This window comes from Manihot esculenta, chromosome 5, assembly GCF_001659605.2.
Source record: "Manihot esculenta cultivar AM560-2 chromosome 5, M.esculenta_v8, whole genome shotgun sequence".
Classification (NCBI taxonomy): domain Eukaryota; kingdom Viridiplantae; phylum Streptophyta; class Magnoliopsida; order Malpighiales; family Euphorbiaceae; genus Manihot; species Manihot esculenta.
Genome location: NC_035165.2, coordinates 4,287,638 through 4,306,277, shown reverse-complemented (window position 1 = coordinate 4,306,277; position 18,640 = coordinate 4,287,638). Strand labels below are relative to the sequence as shown.

The window sequence follows — 18,640 nt, the reverse complement described above, 5'->3', positions numbered from 1 at the left end:
TGATTGGATTGGACGAGAGATTGAGATTCAATATTTTATCAGAGATTTATTTTGTCACTTGTATACAACAGTGACACCTTATAATTGTGATCATGTTTTAAATCTTATTCCACACGTGGTACACCGACAATTAATGAGGCACTTCTATCTCTTTTAGCTGATGATAAATAAGAACAAATGTTTCCAATTGAATTGTTATAAAGCCCCAGGCTTTGATTGTTTTTCTAGTCTTTAATGTCAAAAAAAAATTTGACATATTTTGGGTTCATCTCTTTGTTATGTTTTCATTAGTTTTTTGCTTGTGACTTTTTCTAGAATTCAATAGGACTAATATTATTTTTATTTTGAAGTGTTGTAACTTTATTGGTATTAGCTTGTACAATTTTGTATATAAAGTTATTTCAAACTTTGTTGATACATTCCCTTATTCCTGCATACTATGATGTTTTTATCCCAAATCGAGCTATTCGGGATAATATTGTAATTACTCGTGAAGTATTTCATTATCTCAAAACATCACAAAGTCATTTGCATTTCATGGCTTTGAAACTTAATATGTATAAAACTTACAATTAGATGTATCTGTTTTTATTTTTTTTCTTAGACACTTTCTTTTTTGTTGTCGGCTCATCATTGTGGTTTTTTTAAAAGTATTAAAGTCTCTTTTAGACACTTATTAGATACTGATTGATGGTCTCTTTACTAATAACACTATATTATTTGCATGTGTCGTGAAAGAAAAAGCAAATAATTTATTGTATTTTTACAGGTTTATACTTCAACTATTAGTCAGTCGATAAATTTTACAAAATTTCATATCTTATTTAATAGACATATACCGTTAAATCTAGAGCTGAAATATCTCACTCATATTCTATATATAAGAGTTGGCTTCTTCTTATAAGTATTTGAGCTTACTAATGCTATTGATAGGAGACTTTAGTAATAGTTGAGAAATAAAGTACCAACCTTCAATTGTATTTTCAACTTCGCTCTATAGAATATTAGAGCAAAAATAATTTCTACAGTAGCGTTGATCTCATGTATTATTAAATATTATATCAATATTATTATGTACAATTAACTATTAACCTGATACTATAATTAAATTTAATTTATGAAAGTTACTATCATTAAATTAAATTAAATATGTACATTATTTTTTGTCTCCATTATTATTGTAAAATTTATTGTATTTGCAGTCTTAAAATACATATTGCTGATGAATATAAAGTAAGACGCAACTTGAAGCTCATATGCAAAATCTAGAAAAATCCGTCCCAAATACAACAGAGGAGGAGAAAAAAATAAATAAATTGACAAATATCTAATATCATTGGGGTTTTAATATTCCTCCCATAAGATTAAAAAAAGCAAAAGTAAGAAACTAGACAATATGCATGTCTGCCATTTCTTAAGTGGTCTGAATGGTAACTCCAACTACACCCGACACTCTTTATTTCTAAATTATAATAAATAGGTGTAATTTTAAATTAAATCAAATTAAATTGTAATTAGATTAAAATCCTTAATTCAATTTAATTTTGAATCAAAAATTTTAATTAAGAAATATTTTAAATTTTTAATAAATTAATCAAATTAAATTGAAAAAAAAAAATCGTATCCAATTTAATGTGTCTAAATCTTAGATTTGAACCTCGATCTACTCGTGGCCATCCCTAGGTTCAACACATAGTCCACCACCATGCACATGAAGGGCTGGCAAATCCGTAATTAAGACAAATAATTGATCCTAATTATCCAATCACAATCCTATATATATGCACTCTCGCTTTTCACCCTCAGATCAAACTCTCACTTGCTTCCAAAATTCTTGTTTTATTCTTCGGAGAATATGCAGGCCAAGCCATCTCATATTATTCCGACAAAGTTCCCTTCTCCGATAGAACTCCCTCCGTTGTACCGGATTCCAACGCCGTCGAGAACCAAAATACAAAGAGCTATATCCATTTCTTCTACTGATAATAGCCACTTAGCCTTGGAAAGTGCTATAGATGATTCAGTCGCTGCGTTTTGGGATTATCAATTTTTATTTGTGTCTCAACGTTTTGAGACTGTGGAGCCAGTCACCCTTCGAGCTGTAGACGGTGCAATCCCGCCGGACTTCCCTTCCGGTACGTATTATCTAACCGGGCCTGGTCTTTTCACCGATGACCATGGATCCACGGTGCATCCTTTGGATGGTCATGGGTACCTTAGGGCATTTATTATTGATGAAGTCTCTGCGGATTTGAAGTTCATGGCTAGGTACGTGAAGACAGAGGCTCAGGTGGAGGAACACGATCCAGAGACTGGCACGTGGCGATTTACTCATCGGGGCCCATTTTCTGTCTTAAAAGGGGGTCAGAGGCTCGGAAATACCAAGGTCATGAAAAATGTAGCCAATACTAGCGTACTCAAGTGGGGTGGGAGGCTATTGTGCTTGTGGGAAGGCGGGATTCCTTATGAGATTGAATCAGGGACGTTGGATACGATTGGGAGATTTGATTTGGTCGATGGTTGTGATCTAGCGACGGACGGAGTAAATCATAACGGCGATCTATTGGATATAGCCGCAGGTTTATTGAAGCCGATACTGTATGGTGCGTATGTATTTCATTGATTCAGAAAACTTTTGTTGATTAAATGGCGTTACAGCATGATTTTCATAGGTCGCATTAATTGAGATAATTTTCTTACAAATAAAAAAAACGTCTCTATGAAAAATGCACCAACCAAATAATCTCTTCAACTACTTTTTAAATTTTCTTTTGTTTTTTCTTGGTCATGAATTATTAATGTTTATAGAAGCTCAAGCTATTTGGAAAGATTTATTTAGTAGTACTATTTATCCATCGTTGAGAAATATTATTTGAAAATATTTTAATTACAACAGTAACCTCTAAAATAATAATTTTTTATAAAATAGTTTTAACTAGCTGTAATTATTACTTTATGTTATTACAATTGCGAATGGAGTTTGAGTGCCTCACATATTTACATTCCGCAAATGCGTCATGGATTTTAAATTATTTTGATCTGAACACTTAAATTTTATTTAATTAGAAATAATTCAATTAAAAATTTTAAAATTTTTATGAGGTGTGAAAATTATTTTTGTTTAGTTAGTATATTTTTTTTATATTTTTTGAAAAATCAATAGTTTGTCTTCATTTGAAAAAAATACCCCAATCCAATCTAATTAAATTATTATTATTATTTTTTAATCAATAAATTATTTTTATATAATAAATTGATGTATTATATGTTAATGATTGCCTATTTTGGTAACTTTGAATAGGAGTTTTCAAGATGCCACCCAAAAGATTGTTGTCTCATTATAAGCTGGACAGCAAGAAAAATAGGCTTCTTACCTTGTCATGCAATGCGGAGGATATGTTACTGCCTCGCAGTAATTTTACGTTTTATGGTAAGCTTTATATTTATATACAAACTACTACTAATTAATTATTTTTATATATATCATATTAAATGCTATATAAATAATCAGAATAATTTTTTTTTTAATTTCCTTTTCAGAATATGATTCAAATTTCAAATTACTACAAAGACGAGAATTCAACATTCCCGATCATTTGATGATACATGATTGGGCATTTACAGATACTCATTACATACTCTTTGCCAATCGAATTAAACTTGATGTTAGCGGTAAGATTTTTTTTTTTTTTTAATTGAAATCTTGTGATAGTATGAACTGAGAGAATGAAACTCAAAATATGAATCTATCAAGTGAATAATATATTTTTAGCCATTAGAATAAGCCAATCTGTAATTTAATTGCAGGATCAATGGCGGCAGTCTGTGGGTTGTCTCCCATGATATCTGCCCTGTCAGTGAACCCTAGCAAGTCAACCTCTCCCATATATTTACTTCCTCGTTCTCCTGATAAATCCTTTGGCTACCGAGACTGGAGAGTGCCTGTAGAAGCACCTTCACAGATGTGGCTGCTGCACGTCGGCAATGCTTTTGAGGTCATGGATGACAATGGGAATTTGGAGGTCCAAGTACATGCTTGCTGTTGCTCCTATCAATGGTTCAATTTCAAAAGAATGTTTGGTAAGTTAATTGCTTCAATAGACAAGTGATTGATATGGTCAAAATTTGTAATTAATCTGATTAATTGTGGTGTTGACAGGGTATGATTGGCAAAGTGGGAGACTAGACCCTTCTATTATGAACGTGAGAGAACGAGGAAACGAGTTATTGCCTCATCTAGTTCAGGTAATAATCATCCATGACAGCAAAAAAATAAAATATTTTACTGTTGATATTTAAGTAATGAAACAAAAAAATTTGTAAAATTCAGGTATCTATTAACTTGAATGCTGATGGAAGCTGTCAAAGATGTAGTGTGGAGCCCTTGAATAAATGGAAGAAGCCTGCAGATTTTCCCATCATTAATCCAACATTTTCTGGCAATAAGAACACCTACATATACGCAGCAACTTCTTCGGGGTCTCGCCAGACATTGCCACATTTCCCATTTGATATGGTGGTGAAGTTGAATGTACGAGATGAGTCTATAAAGACATGGTCTGCTGGTGCTCGGAAGTTTATCGGTGAGCCTATATTTGTTCCCAAGCCAGGAGAAGAAGACGATGGGTATCTTCTCGTAGTTGAGGTGAGAACTCAGCATGTTAATTAATGCTCTAAAGTATGAATATTGTGGCCTTGTGGGATGAATCAACCTTACCAATATGCTCCTTTTTTTTGTTGCTTTGCAGTATGCAGTGGCAATACAGAGATGCTATCTTGTGATTTTGAATCCAAAGAGGATTGGGGAAGCTGATGCATTAGTAGCAAGATTTGAGGTCCCCGGGCATTTAAATTTCCCACTTGGTTTTCATGGTTTTTGGGCTGATACTACTGAAACAAAGTTTTAAACTTTGTTTACACACATACATATATAAGATGAGAGTTTATTGGCATTTAAATTAAATATTTACTGTGAGATTGCTTATAATATAAGCAAATAAAATGAATAATAATGATATTTAATATGAATTTTATAATGGATATTTAATTTATATAAAATAAATTATTATACTTTAAGTTATATATACACTAGTAATATATCAAATTAGATTGATATTGTTATGCATCTGTTGTTGAATTGAGGGGCTTTTATATGAATTGGATTTTTTTCTTTTTATAACCACAACTATTTCAAATTTATTTGGTTCACTATGAGTAAATTGTCCCGACCAGTATTTGATGAAGTAAATTTGCTCTTTAACTATTACAGTTCTCGGAGTCTTGTGATCTTTTATTTTTTCAGGACAAAGTTTTTATTTATGAACATAGTTTTCCTTACTCTTTTATCCCACCGGGATGTAAGTGGTTCTCTACCATTTGGGCGAGTGTAAATAAATTTTGTTTTGTTTTTTTTTTTTATCTTTCTAATATTAATAGATACTTCAATAGATTTAATTAGTTATGAATTATAGTTGTGGTTATTTAAAAATTGAATCCAAAGTAACTTGAGGTTCTATAGTTGTTGACACTTAGATGGATGACCTTTCCGACATATGTTCTTAATATCAAGACTTTGTCCAAATTTCCTCCTTATCCGCAGTGGTGGTTTTGACTTATTTTTATTTCTTAATACTTGCTTCTCATTTTTATTTAGTATGATTTTTCAACATCATAAAGAAATATCTTTAGTTATAACAATTTAATCAGTTCTCTCTATTTTTAGTTTTCCATAATATATATATTTTTTTAATGTTTTTCACGATGCTTTGGATTCTTGTTTATGAGTAACATGCTGCTTTCGTTGTTGGAGGTTCAATGGATAGAAGTTAGCATGTTCTTGAGGCTTTAACTTTGGTTATTTCCATCGGTGGTGATACGCTTCCTTACAGTAACTAGTTTTATTTCGAAATCCTAATTTGAATGTTATTTTCGATTTTAAACTTTTTATATATATTTATAATGACTTTATATTAAATTATTTCATATATTTAAATGATACTTTTGATAGATTTTTCAATCTTTTATTTTTTAAAAAAACTAGTTCAACTAATCAAAAGTAATGATAAAAAAATGGATTTTTTTTCTAAATTATGTTATATATGAATCATTATTTGTAGACTAGTTAAACTGTTTAAGCAATTTTTAAAATAATACAAGAATAATATTTGTATTTAGTTATTATATATTTATTTTAAAATTTATAAATAAAATTAATTATAATTAAATTATACAAAATATAAAAACAAGTATAATACAATTGCTTAAAAAAATTAACAATATCACAAAAAAATAAGTATAATACTCATTTGATAAATAATAACAATATAGTAATTATTCTTAATAACCGTAATCATTAATATAATTGTATTTAAAAACACTAAATTACTCACGTATATATATATTAACTAAAATAAAATTTATCCGACTAACAATTGTTTGCCGGCCTTAAAATCATTGACAAGATGAAACATAGATTGTATGGCTGGAAGGGCTTTACGCTTTCTAAAGCAGGGAGGGTTACTATGATTAGCTCGGTTCTTAATGTAATTTCGGTGTTCTTAATGCAAACTATAGTGCTTCCTGTTTAAGTTTGCAAAGAAATGGAAAAGATATATAAAGACTTTTTATGGCATGGAAATTATAGTGATAAGAAGTTGTACCTGGTCAATTAGGCGACAGTGACTAAGCCTAAACATATGGGTGGACTGGGTATACGTTGTATGAGACATATGAACCAGGCGCTTGTGGGCAAGCTGGCATGGCGAGCTTTGCATAGTTCTGATGAGCTTTGGGCTAAATATTTATTTAAGAAATATGCTGCTGGTAGAGCTTCATGGGATATGAAGATGAAAAGTGGAGCATCTATGATTTGGAGGGCAGTGTGTTTTGGTTTGGAACTTCTTCGTAAAGGAATCAGTCACAATGTGGTTTCTGGGAATGAGATACTCTTTTGGACAGATTCATGGCTGTCTATAGGATCTTTAATTGAGTTCGCTTTGGTGCCTGCTTCCCATTTGAGTCTATTAGACAAGATTCGCAACTACTAGATTGAGGGTGTAGGATGGAATTGGGATGTCTTGAGAGAAGTTCTTCCCCAAAATATTTTGAGTTTCTTGCAACCGTTAAGTCTATCTAATGGTGTTGAGAATGCTGATGGCGTGATTTGGAGCAGAAACTCATCGGGTAGGTATTCTGTTAAATCAGAATATGAAGTTCTTTTAAATTCTAATGGGAAAGACCATCAGCGGGTTTGGAAATGGATATGGAAGGCTAGAGGAACACAATGGGTTAGAATGTTTATGTGGGAGGTTGCTCATGGAAAAATCATGTGTAACGTATAGAGGAAGAAGAGAGGTTTCACTAATTTTGATGGTTGTGCCTTATGCTCTTCTGCACTGCAAACGGTCTTCCATGCTTTAAGAGATTGTCCTTTGGCAATGCGATTGTGGAATCAGCTTGGTGCTGAACAAATTGAGAATAATTTCTTTTGTACCAATGATGTGTTTATGTGGCTGGCCTCTAATTTACAGAGTATTGATGTTCAGATCAATGGTATTTCTTGGGATATTGTGTTTGCCGTCGGTCTATAGTGGCTATGGAAGTGGCGAAATTCCTTTGTCTTTGATCGTGATTCTCACCACTCTGAGATCTCGTTGAATTTTATTTTGAAGGAGGCTAAAACGGTTCAGGTGGCATGGCAGAGAGACTCGTTGCACAATGATGGATTGAAGTATTTATCTTTCATTGCTTGGCAACCAGGTGGCTTAGGATGGGTAACTATTAACACAGATGGTAGTGTGAATTCTCATGGTGGAGGTTGTGCTGGTATTTTCAAGGATCATTTCGGTCGCTGGCTTGGTGGTTTTACGCTTGCTTTGGGTAGATGTGATCATTTGGAAGCGGAGTTGTGGGGAATTTACAGTGCTTTAAGGTTGGCTTGGGAAATAGGGTGGAAGAAAATTAAATTACAATCTGATTGTGCAGCTGCTGTGGCTTTAGTTCAAGGACAATGTCAAAGAGCTTTCAGAATTGCTAATTTATTAAGAAACATCAATAGACTTCTGCAGCAAGATTGGGAGGTGGAAGTTAAAAAGATTTTTAGAGAAACTAATAGTGTTGCAGATCATTTTGCGATATTAGCAGTGGCAGGAGAGGCTGAGTTTGTGTGGTTGGATAATCCCGACTATGAAGCTGACTTACTAAATGCAGATTGTATTGGAGTTGGTTGGCCTAGATTAATTTAATTAGGATCTCTCCCTCCTATAAAAAAAAGAAAACAATTAAGCATTATTTTAAAACTATTGAAAATATGTTGTGATAAATCTTTTTCTCCTCCTTCTCCATGATAGATCTGGTTTTCTTCTTGGTTCATCGTATGGGTCCATTAAATGGGTCTCTCGATATTCTATTTGATGAAAGAACTTGCAAAATAAGGAAAAACGGTCAGGGGTCAACCGGGGATGCCTCGGTGGAGACCCTCCGACGTTCAAGTCAAATTTTATGAATTAGAGTAGTATATTTAGGCAAGAGTTGCAGAGAGAAAAATAAAGATGGAGTCCAGGAAGGAGGCGGAAGAAGAAGAGAGAGTAGAAAAGAGAGATCCCCCCTTTCTACCTGCTCCTGTTCCTGCTATTATGCTACCTGTCTATATCACTCAGGCTCGTACGTACGGACGTGTCAGACCCCTTCTCCATGTCAGGCGGCCATTTAATTATTCCTGTCACGCATGCGAACAGGGTTGGTGAGTGATTGAGCCTGCTTCCCTATTGGGTCTGTGCTCGTATCTGATCCGAATTGCCCTGAGTTGCTGGTTCCGGCCTTGTGAAATCGGGCCGTCTTTCGAGCGTATAGTCTGACGAGTTTTGGACTTGTGGTCTTCTTTTGGATCCGTCCTTATTCCTAGGCTAGGAAAGCCAGGTGGTTATCATGTTGTTAGATTTTTAATCGATTTTATTCTTATGATTAATTCTACATTAATATTTAAGAATTACAACTTTTTTCTCAGTTTTCAAATCTTATCATTTTTTATCCTCACTTTTTTACATAAATATTTATTTTATTTTATTTCATATCACAATTTTATATTAGCATTTAAAATTATATATTTTTAATATTTATCGTGCTATTTAAAATCTCATCATTTTCAATTCAACAATTAGTTTATTTAGTCAGAAATAATATAACTAAGATTTATAAAGTAAATTTTAAAATTTTCTATAATTTAAAAGGAATGAACTCTTTTTAAAAATATTCAAAGATTTTAAAAAGAAAATATTTTTGATTCACTAATTTAATAAATTGGAAATAAAGGATTTTGGATGTTGTTAAAAAATCTAAAAAAATCTTTACAAACTCTCGTTCCTGTTAAACACAAATTAAAAATTTTAAACTAAAAAATTTAATTATTTTAAGAAATCTCATTTCAAACGAAGGCCAAGAGCAGTTGTTAAAAAGCCCACGAGTAAGTGTATGGCCCAAAAAATTTGGACATTTTCAGACCTTCTGGTTCATTTTCCAGTCCGTGGTTGGATCATATTGATTAATCGAATTGAAAGGGGTTTTCTACTTTCAAGAACCAAACCCTCCAAAAACCCCTCCTTTCAAAACACAGAACTCAGTAATCCCTCTGAAAGAAAAAGGGAAAGAGAGCGCCACAATGTCAGGCTTCTCTTTCTCATCCTCTTCTCAATCATCTTCCTCATCTCCATTCTCATTCGGATCCTCAACTTCTCCGTTTGGATCCACAACCACTGGTTCCGGATTATCTTTCGGATCTTCCCCTTTCGCTTCTGCAAACCCTAGCTCATCTTCCTCTTCTTCCTCCACCCCATTGTCTTTTTCCCTCAACACTTCGTCAAACTCTAACCCTAGCTCAGCTTCTTCCGTTTCTCCATTCGGTTTCGGATTCTCTACCTCTTCATCCTCCTCCGCTTCCTCCAACCCTTCCTTCTCCTTCTCCTTCGGATCAGCTCCCGCTGCCACTAGTTCCACTCCATCTCTCTTTGTTTCTGCGTCTGGTTCCACCTCATCGCCATTTGCACAAGCTGCTTCCTCTGCAAGCTCGGGTTCAAACCTTTTTGGGGCTGTTTCATCTGCGACTAGTTCTGCGTCTACCTTGTTTGGGACTGTTTCTTCAGCTCCAAGTTCTGCGTCGCCTCTGTTTGGTGCAGCGTCAGCGGCATCAAGCACCGGCACGTCCTTGTTTGGGGGAAATACGTCTTCACCATTGTTTGCAACAAGCGCTTCTCCCCTGTTTGGAACAACTCCATCAGTAGCAAGTTCTGCTCCCCCCCAGTTTGGCACAACTTCTTCTGCTGCAAGTTCTTCTTCGCCCTTGTTTGGAACAACTTCATCTGCAGCGAGTTCTCCTTCACCCCTGTTTGGCACAAGTTCATCTTTGTTCGGAACAACTTCGTCTGCGGCCAGTTCCGGGCCATCTCCGTTTGGTACATCCTCATCTGCTGCGAGTTCAGGTTCATTCCTGTTTGGGACGTCTTCATCTGCTACAAGTTCTGGGCCGTCCCTGTTTGGGTCATCAGGTGCTTCAATTGGCACTACTACATCTAACTTGTTTGCCTCGTCTACAACAGCTTCAACTCCTGCATTTTCGTCTAATTTGTTCTCTTCAACTTCCTCTTTGAATTCAAGCTCTGCGTCGCCATTCTCCACGGCTGCAACAGGATTTTCCTTATCGAAAAGCACTCCAAGTTTAACATCTACGGTAGCTCCTCTGACACAATCTTCATCAGCAAGCACTTCGGGCTTCTCTGTTGGGACACCATCTTCTGCATCTTCAGTAAGCGCTTCTAGCTTTTCGTTTGGGACACCGTCTTCTGCATCGTCCCAATCTTCCTTTAGCTTTAGCAATGCAGCTTCTTCATCTGCCCCTGCTGTCTCCACCACCCTTCCTGCAAAACCAACATCTCCATCGCCGTTGTTTTCTACAGTCACAACCACAAATGCTCTTACTCCAGCTGCTGGTACTGCAGTGGCTTCTTCTTCTGCCACAGCTTCTACGCTTACTTTACATGCATCTGGTGCAAGTGCTTCTTCTTCTGCTACTTCAGCTACCACAGCTGCTTCTTCTGGAACTACTAGTTCCTTTACTGGTTTTGGTGTGTCCACTGCACCTGCTTCCTCGGGGAGTACTAGTTCCTACACAGGATTTTCCTTATCAACCAAACCATCAGTTCCTGCGTCAACATCACAAGCTCAATCAACTATTGCTGCACCCTTATTCAGTGAGTGTGTCAACGTCTTCTTCGTGCTTGAGATAGTATATTGTTATAAGATGGTCATTATATGCCTGAAGTATTGCATTCATGTTTTTTTATTTGCTTATTAATAGATAAGTGGATTTCTACTAAATCTGTAAAAGCAGATGTTGATCTTTCCAATTTCTTCTTTTTGTGGTTATAACAACTGGAGTTACACGAAATGCTTTATTGATTTGTCTTCAGAAAGCTAGTAGAGCCTAGGGTTTTGTTTAATATTACAGGTGACAACTAGTGGGTAGATTAACCCTTTGTTTGGATCCATTATTGAGTGGAAATGAGGAGAAATTAAAGAGGAGAAATGAAGTGGAAAAAAAAATAAAAGAAATTAAATTTCTTTTCTATTATTTGGATACTTTACTGCAATGGAGGAGAAATGAACTTATCTCATAATACAATTACTTAATTGCCATGAATGATTTTTTGTTTTATGTGATATTAAGTGTATGTAAGAAATTTGAATATAAATAGTATGTGAATATCTAATTTTCCTTCCATTTCTTTAGAGAGAAATGTTTTGAGTGAATGAAGTGGATTTGGGAAATCAAATTTCTCATCCTTTCTCCTCTTTTCTCGCTTTTATTTATTGTCCAAAAAAGGGAAAGGTTAGAAATTCAATTTCTTTTCTTTTCTCTTTTCTCCATTTCCCTTAATCCAACAAAGGGTAAAGGAAAATCTCAATTCAATTTGTTAGTCAAGTTGAGATGAAGTGTCCCCTCAATGATGCATATCAGGATTCTCTTCTTTCTCACGTGAAAGTTGTTTGGGTTGTTCTGTGATGCTAATGAAGTTTTATCTATGAAAAAAGGGGGTGAATCATAGCTTTTTACTTCAGGCAGAGCAAAATGATAGCACTTCCTTTGCCTATGTTCTTTATGAAACAGCTCATAGTTATTTTTTTTTTCTCCCCTTCTTTTGCCAGCACATCTTCATCCTTACAGACATTCTCAAGTGTTCTAATTATTTGAGTCTTCTATTTTATTTATTTATTTGGGTGCTTATGGTCTGGATCTTAAGGAGTCTAGATCAAGTTTAGGATTTAAGTTCTTACTTCTGACGCAAACCATTCTTCAGGTGTCTCTACTTCTACTTCTGCAGCTACAACAACTTCCAGTTCCAGTGCTACCACATCTCAGATGACACTTCCTCTTGCTGTGGCTTCCAGCAGTGGGTACGAATATCCTCAGTTGCAAATTTTTTGTTCTCAATTTCTGTAGTATCTAAACCAAGCTTTTACTGTTATTGCTGAAATCCTTTTGTTTGCCCCTCAGATGTTTTTTTCCTAGGTACTTCTTTTCCATCTTGCTTTATGAATAATTTTTTCTTATGTTTCCTATATATCATGTATTTTTCCCATTATTTCTTCCAAGTATAAGTTATACCAGGGGCCTTGAATCAACATAAAATTTCTCATGGTAGAGAATTTGTCTGCATTTTTCTCTCATATTCTGTTTTCTTATAGGACAACTTCAAGTGTGACCGCTGCTATATCTTCTACACCAAAATTACCATCTGAGATTACAGGCAAGACTGTTGAGGAGGTACCTCATAGAAATATTTCTTTCTGCTGTGTTTTTAAGCCATATTATAATTGATTACCATGCCAACATCCTACTGAAACTCTCTGTGGTCATGGCCAATCACGCAGCTGAAAGCAACCCCTCCCTTGATCACTGCCTTGTCTTTATTATGATATTGTCCTGTATATTTTCTAGTTTTTGATTTGTGTCACTTTGTTCGTTCTATCTAAACCTACATGTACTTTGATTTATTTGAAGATCATCAAAGAGTGGAATGCAGAGCTGCAAGAGCGCACCGGGAAATTTCGCAAGCAAGCTGCTGCAATAGCTGAATGGGATAAGAGGATCTTGCACAATCGTGATGTTCTTCTTAGGCTTGAGGTAATTATATTTCTTGTTGTTTGTTAAGAGAAACTGAATTATGAAATGAGAAAGCTTAGTTTTAATTGCTTCATTTTCCTTGTAGATATTATTCATGGCAAAGTTATTATACCATTACATTGTACATATATCAAAGCATTGGTTCTTAACTTCTTATGCCTTGTTAGTTATGCGAAAGATGACTCTTTATCAAGGATGTCTTGAATTGATTTTTCTTTTGTATCCATGTTCAGCAATTATTTTGTATTGTAGTGGCAATTGAGATTAAAGGAAATTGTTAGAAGAAAAACAGTAGTTTTTCTATTTGTGCTCATCTCTTCATTTTATTATCTGATAATAAATTATTCTTCAGATTGAGGTGGCAAAAGTTGTTGAGACACAAGCTAGCTTGGAACGGCAATTGGAGTTAATTGAGACCCATCAACAGGAGGTACTTCAATAAGTACTTTATTCTGCATGCTTTCAGTCACAAAATTTTCTTCACTTTATATTTAGATCAGGTAAAGTGATTACATTATCATATGCTATTGTCGTTAGCGATTTTGGTTTGTGTATAAAGATTGAGCATGGTTGCTATTCTATGAGAAAATACCCTCTGCCATTTCTCTTCTCCAAAGACTAAACTGCCATATTTCAACTCTGGTTGTTAGGGACTTGATTGGCTGTGGTGGGTGAGGAAACACATTGATTATTTTATTTGTTATTTTGTTAGTTTTCCCACATGACTGCCATTTTATCTAAATTTTGGAAATAGGTAACTTCATGTAATCCTAAAATTTAATGATAGATTTGCTATTCAGTCCCTGACTATTGCCATAGTCTCTCAATTTTAAGAAACTTAATAAAACATTCTTATTTTTTTTCTTTGTCAACGAAATAGTCCTTCCATCTAATTTCATCATTTTCTGCCATTAAAAATATAGTAAAGGAGGAGTCTTCTTCTCGTTTGGAGGAGAGGAGGAGAATTATTTCATTGACGGAGAGAAAAGGTAAGGACGTTTATGAAAATTCAGAGACTGATTTGTTAATAATAGCAATACTTAAGGATTAAATAGTAAATCTTCCAAATTTAATTTGCCTATTATCACTGCGAGCTTTCTTTTTTAATTGCCACTAACTAGAATGAGGATCTGGCTAGTTGTGCTATTATGCTGTAAAAGATTTTCTATAGTTTCCCCAAGTGTAATGGTCAGACCGTACGGAGGATGCAAGTGCATTGTTTTGCCACCAGCTATTATCCTCTTTAATGGTTCATCAACGTCTCTTTTGGTCAATGCTGATGAAAATATTCTTTTCATGGCTCTCATTTTAGATTATTGGCATGGGGGAAGGGGCATTTTGCAACATAAATCTGTCACTTCGTCCCTTGCTAATGATGACATTTACTGTGTTTGCTTGAAAGTAAATCCTTCCAAAGAGATCCATACTAGAGCATTATTTGCACAAACAGGACTTAGAAAAAAAAAATATAAGTGAATATTGTAGGATTGCAAATGAATGGATATTTCTTTTGTTTCGGTATCAGGTGGAATTTAGAATTATATTTTTTGCTGAATGCGTAAATTGAAACCTGCAATTTATGCCAAACTTTTGGTGGCACCTTAAACTTTTATTTTGACCCATCAAAAACCTCAATTTTTTGTTTTAATAACTAGCAAAAAGCCGTGTGGCATTTTTATACTCAGCATTATCCATTTGACTTGTGACTAAAACACTTATGTGGAAGCTAATGGCAGTGGCACCCATCTCCCCATGGAGAGCACTTGAACAAGTAGATCAAAGGGTAAAAGGAAAGATGTTGTCAATTATATTGTAGGATATACTGTGTAATGGAGTTAGGAACGAGTTAAATCAGATTTGAAGTGAAATTGTGGTGGAGATTGTATAATTTGTATTTGTAGAAAGAGGAAATTTCAGATTCAACAATACAATGAGGACATGCTACTCAACATAAAACAAAAAAAGAAATGTTTGACAGGCAGCCCCATGGAACTAATTCTCGTGCTAGCCTAACAAGCTAGCCCCAGCCCAATGCTGAAATTGAAGAAAATCACTACCTGCTTCCCTTCCTCTCGGTGATGCTTATTTTATGTAAAGAATGCTTCTTTTCCCTTGTGACTTGAGTCCCAAGATTCTCTCTAAGGACTCCTTGTCTGCTAACCAATTCCAGAATTTTCTTTGACTGCTACTGTAGAGACTGCCCCTTTGTTTTCTTCCTCCATTGGTGTCTGTAACATACTCTCAATAGCTTTGAGCCTCGATCCACACCTCCTAGGCTTTTGTTATTATGTTTTATTATCAAATAAATAATACATATAGCTGGTCTATGTTGGTAAATTCCATGCCAAAGGCCTAAGCAACAGTTTCTCAATGTAGAACAATAGGTAAACTAAAACTATTAGGTAAGCAACTAGTTTCCAAAATTTATGTTTAAGTGGCCTGGATGACAACTGCAACACTAATAGAATCACTATTTAAATCAAATAATTTCTTTCAGTGTTGGGAAAATATGTGAGAGTATGTTAGCAACAATCCAATGTATAGGCTGTATAGCAAACTCAAAATCCAATGTCAGCAAAATAAAAATGTGAGACAGTTAAATCTACATTCAACCTTAGGTAGCTCCCCCAAGGCATCGTTTTACTTGTGAAAGCTGCATTCCTTGCTCTTCGAAGTGAGAGGATGTTATGGACTATTTTCTAGTATTTGATTTATTTTAAGATTAGATTGCTAAGTACTTGATTTATTTTAGGATTAGATTGCTAAGTATTTGATTTAATTTAGGATTAGATTGTTTTATCTTTTATTTGAGGATTAGATTGTTTTATTTTATCTTTTAATTTTTTTTATTCTTTAGGGCTGCTATCTTAGTGAATTGTGTTAAACAGTGACACTATTTCCTATATATATTGCTGAAAAATCAGAAATGAAATAAGCAGATTTATTTCATCTAAATTGAGATTTGAACTCTTTCTCATCGAGTTTAAAAGGTTAGAGCTCTCTTTATTGAGCTCATAACAACAACAATTGGGCGGGGAAAGAATCAAGGAAAACCAATGGCTTCGGCTTTGTCTACTGTAAGTAGACTTGTGACGCAATCCATAACTTGAGACCTTAACAGAGGGATTTTACGTGGATTTGAAGGAGAAGAAAGGAGAAAAGGGGGGGGGGGGGAATTGATGATAACATTTTTTTCTGAAGAAACAAAGGTGAGAGAAAGGAAGGAGGGAATCATTGGGTGACCAATGGCTTCGGCCTTGTCTACTGTAAGTAGACTTGTGACGCTATCCATAATTCGGGACCTTAACAGAGGGATTTTGCGTGGATTTGAAGGAGAAGAAAAGAGGAAGGGGGGGGGGGGTGGAATTGATGATAACATTTTTTTTCTGAAGGAACAAAGGTGAGAGGAATGAAGGAGGGGAATCATTGGGTGGCTATGTTTCTTTGTGTACAAACTTCAATGGATACAAAATAAAAGATCTGATGGGTCAAACTAAAAGTTCGGTATGCTGCAGTGCTTTTGTTCCAATTTATGTATTCAGCCCTTATCCTTTTAGTTAATCTTTTTTCCTTGTTCCCATATTCTGAATTTCTTTTAATCACTGATATGCATCTAAATAAGGGAGCGTTAGTCACAAAACCTTATATGAGCTTCTGTTAAGTATTCTTTTTAATTAAATCTATTTATGTTTTTAGGTTGATAAGGCTTTGCAGAGTATGGAAGAAGAAGCTGAACGAATTTACAAGGATGAGCGTGGACTGCTTCTTGATGATGAAGCTGCATCAACTCGAGATGCTATGTAAGAACTATATGCTTTATTTCCCTTTCATCTGACATGCGTTTTATAGTCATGATATCTAACCATAATTTAGTGGAAGTTGCTGTCCAGTTTTCAGTTGTCTGCTGATAATTGATTAATCCAGTTTTGACTTCCAAAAATTGTCATTTTTTTGTTATCTTGGAAACTGAAACTTTTTGAAGTTTTGACCGAGGGTACAGTTATTATAGGATACAAGTCCAAGCTCCTGTACTTTTACTCAGGGGCCAATTCAAAATTTTGGACCAATTAAACTATTGTATTATTACTCAAGGGTCAAATAAGCTCTTATTTAATATAATATTATTTTTTAAATAATATAATATTATTTTTTAATAATAAAAATATTTTTTATATGATAAAACTTTATTTTTGTAGTTGTAAAAATTATTTATTATATCTATATATTTTTAAAATTTTTTATGATAATTAAAATACTAATTTTTTGATGTTTTAAATTATTAAAAATAATATTTTATTATTAAAAAAATATTATATTAAAGTATGATTTATTTGGTCCTTAATGAAAGTACATGGGCTTAATTGGTTCAAAATTTTAAATTAGACTTATTTAGTCGTTGAGTGAAAGTACATGGGTTTAATTAGACTTATTTCTGTTATTTTTAAATGCTTATTTGAGAACCTACTTGTATCTGTCTTGAAAAAAGGCCAATAAATACAGAGGTTTTCTTTGTCCCTTGCCTGTTCTGTTTCTGAACCCCTTTGATTTCAGGTACGAGCAAGCTGAGCTTATAGAGAGAGAACTGGAGCAGATGACTGAACAAATAAAATCTGTTATTGATACCTTGAACTCGAGCCAGGTTAGCCTTTATATTTATGATTGAATGAGAGTTTCAACAAATTATGATTGGTGATGCTTACATTTTGCTATATTTAGGGTGGTGATCTGGACACGATTGATAAGATGACTCCATTGGATGTGGTTGTCCGAATCTTGAACAATCAACTGAGTTCTTTGATGTGGATTGATGAGAAGGTTATCATCTTGTTTTTCTTCATCACTGGATCTCTTTTGTGGATTTATGTTTTCTTTTCCCCTTATTGTTATGGTTGTTAGGTATTTTTTAATTATATTTTATATATATGATTTCTTTTCAGATGTTATGGTAAGCGTTCTGGTTTAGCGTTACTGTTATTGTTGGCTAAGCATTTGTTGCGTTTTAACTTTCCTTGGCGAGATCACTGACCGTTTAATCTTTTAATTAGGCTGAAGAATTCTCGTCTCGCATTCAGAAGCTTGCTACTCAAGGTTCTGCAGCAGATCGCGAGCTGATGGGTCCAAAATATTGGATGTCTTGATCATGAATTTGTATACTCGTGACTTCACATAATTTGTAGCTTATGCCAAGCTAATTGTGAAATCAGAAAAGATCCATGAAAATGCACCGAAAGAAGAAATGGTTTAGTTTAACCTTTTTTTAAGTAAGAAACGAGATGCGTAATGGTGCATGCAACTGATGTAATTTCTTGATAAGAATGGCTGTCTTGTCAGTCTCCGGATGTTCTGCATTAGTGTTATGTTACTGATTGGTTGCTGCATAGCCATCAATAGATTTATCATTGTCCGAGTTTGACAACTTTAAGGGGAATAAGAAAAAGGAATTTTCAGCGTTTTCTTGTTTGCCTG

At 34.4% G+C, this 18,640-nt stretch overlaps 2 protein-coding genes across 3 annotated transcripts; both read left to right on the top strand.

The window, feature by feature from the left end:
• Positions 1-1,821: 1,821 nt before the first annotated feature.
• LOC110615144 (carotenoid cleavage dioxygenase 7, chloroplastic) lies at positions 1,822-5,014 on the top strand. The gene is made up of 7 exons (XM_021756867.2): positions 1,822-2,603; positions 3,302-3,430; positions 3,541-3,672; positions 3,808-4,080; positions 4,160-4,245; positions 4,331-4,645; positions 4,749-5,014. The coding sequence occupies exons 1-7, from the start codon at positions 1,856-1,858 to the stop codon at positions 4,905-4,907; spliced, it is 1,842 nt and encodes a 613-aa protein (XP_021612559.1). The 5' UTR covers positions 1,822-1,855; the 3' UTR covers positions 4,908-5,014.
• Positions 5,015-9,547: 4,533 nt separating this feature from the next.
• On the top strand, positions 9,548-18,522 carry LOC110615145 (nuclear pore complex protein NUP62). Of its 2 annotated transcripts, XM_021756868.2 has the most exons (9): positions 9,550-11,240; positions 12,348-12,444; positions 12,736-12,814; positions 13,052-13,174; positions 13,527-13,604; positions 16,871-16,974; positions 17,726-17,813; positions 17,891-17,989; positions 18,220-18,522. In XM_021756868.2, the coding sequence occupies exons 1-9, from the start codon at positions 9,656-9,658 to the stop codon at positions 18,310-18,312; spliced, it is 2,346 nt and encodes a 781-aa protein (XP_021612560.1). In that variant the 5' UTR covers positions 9,550-9,655; the 3' UTR covers positions 18,313-18,522. The 2 variants fall into 2 exon arrangements, with proteins under 2 accessions (XP_043812521.1, XP_021612560.1); XM_043956586.1 differs by lacking the exons at positions 16,871-16,974; positions 17,726-17,813; positions 17,891-17,989; positions 18,220-18,522 and adding an exon at positions 14,098-16,837 and having other exon boundaries at positions 9,548-11,240.
• Positions 18,523-18,640: the final 118 nt, after the last annotated feature.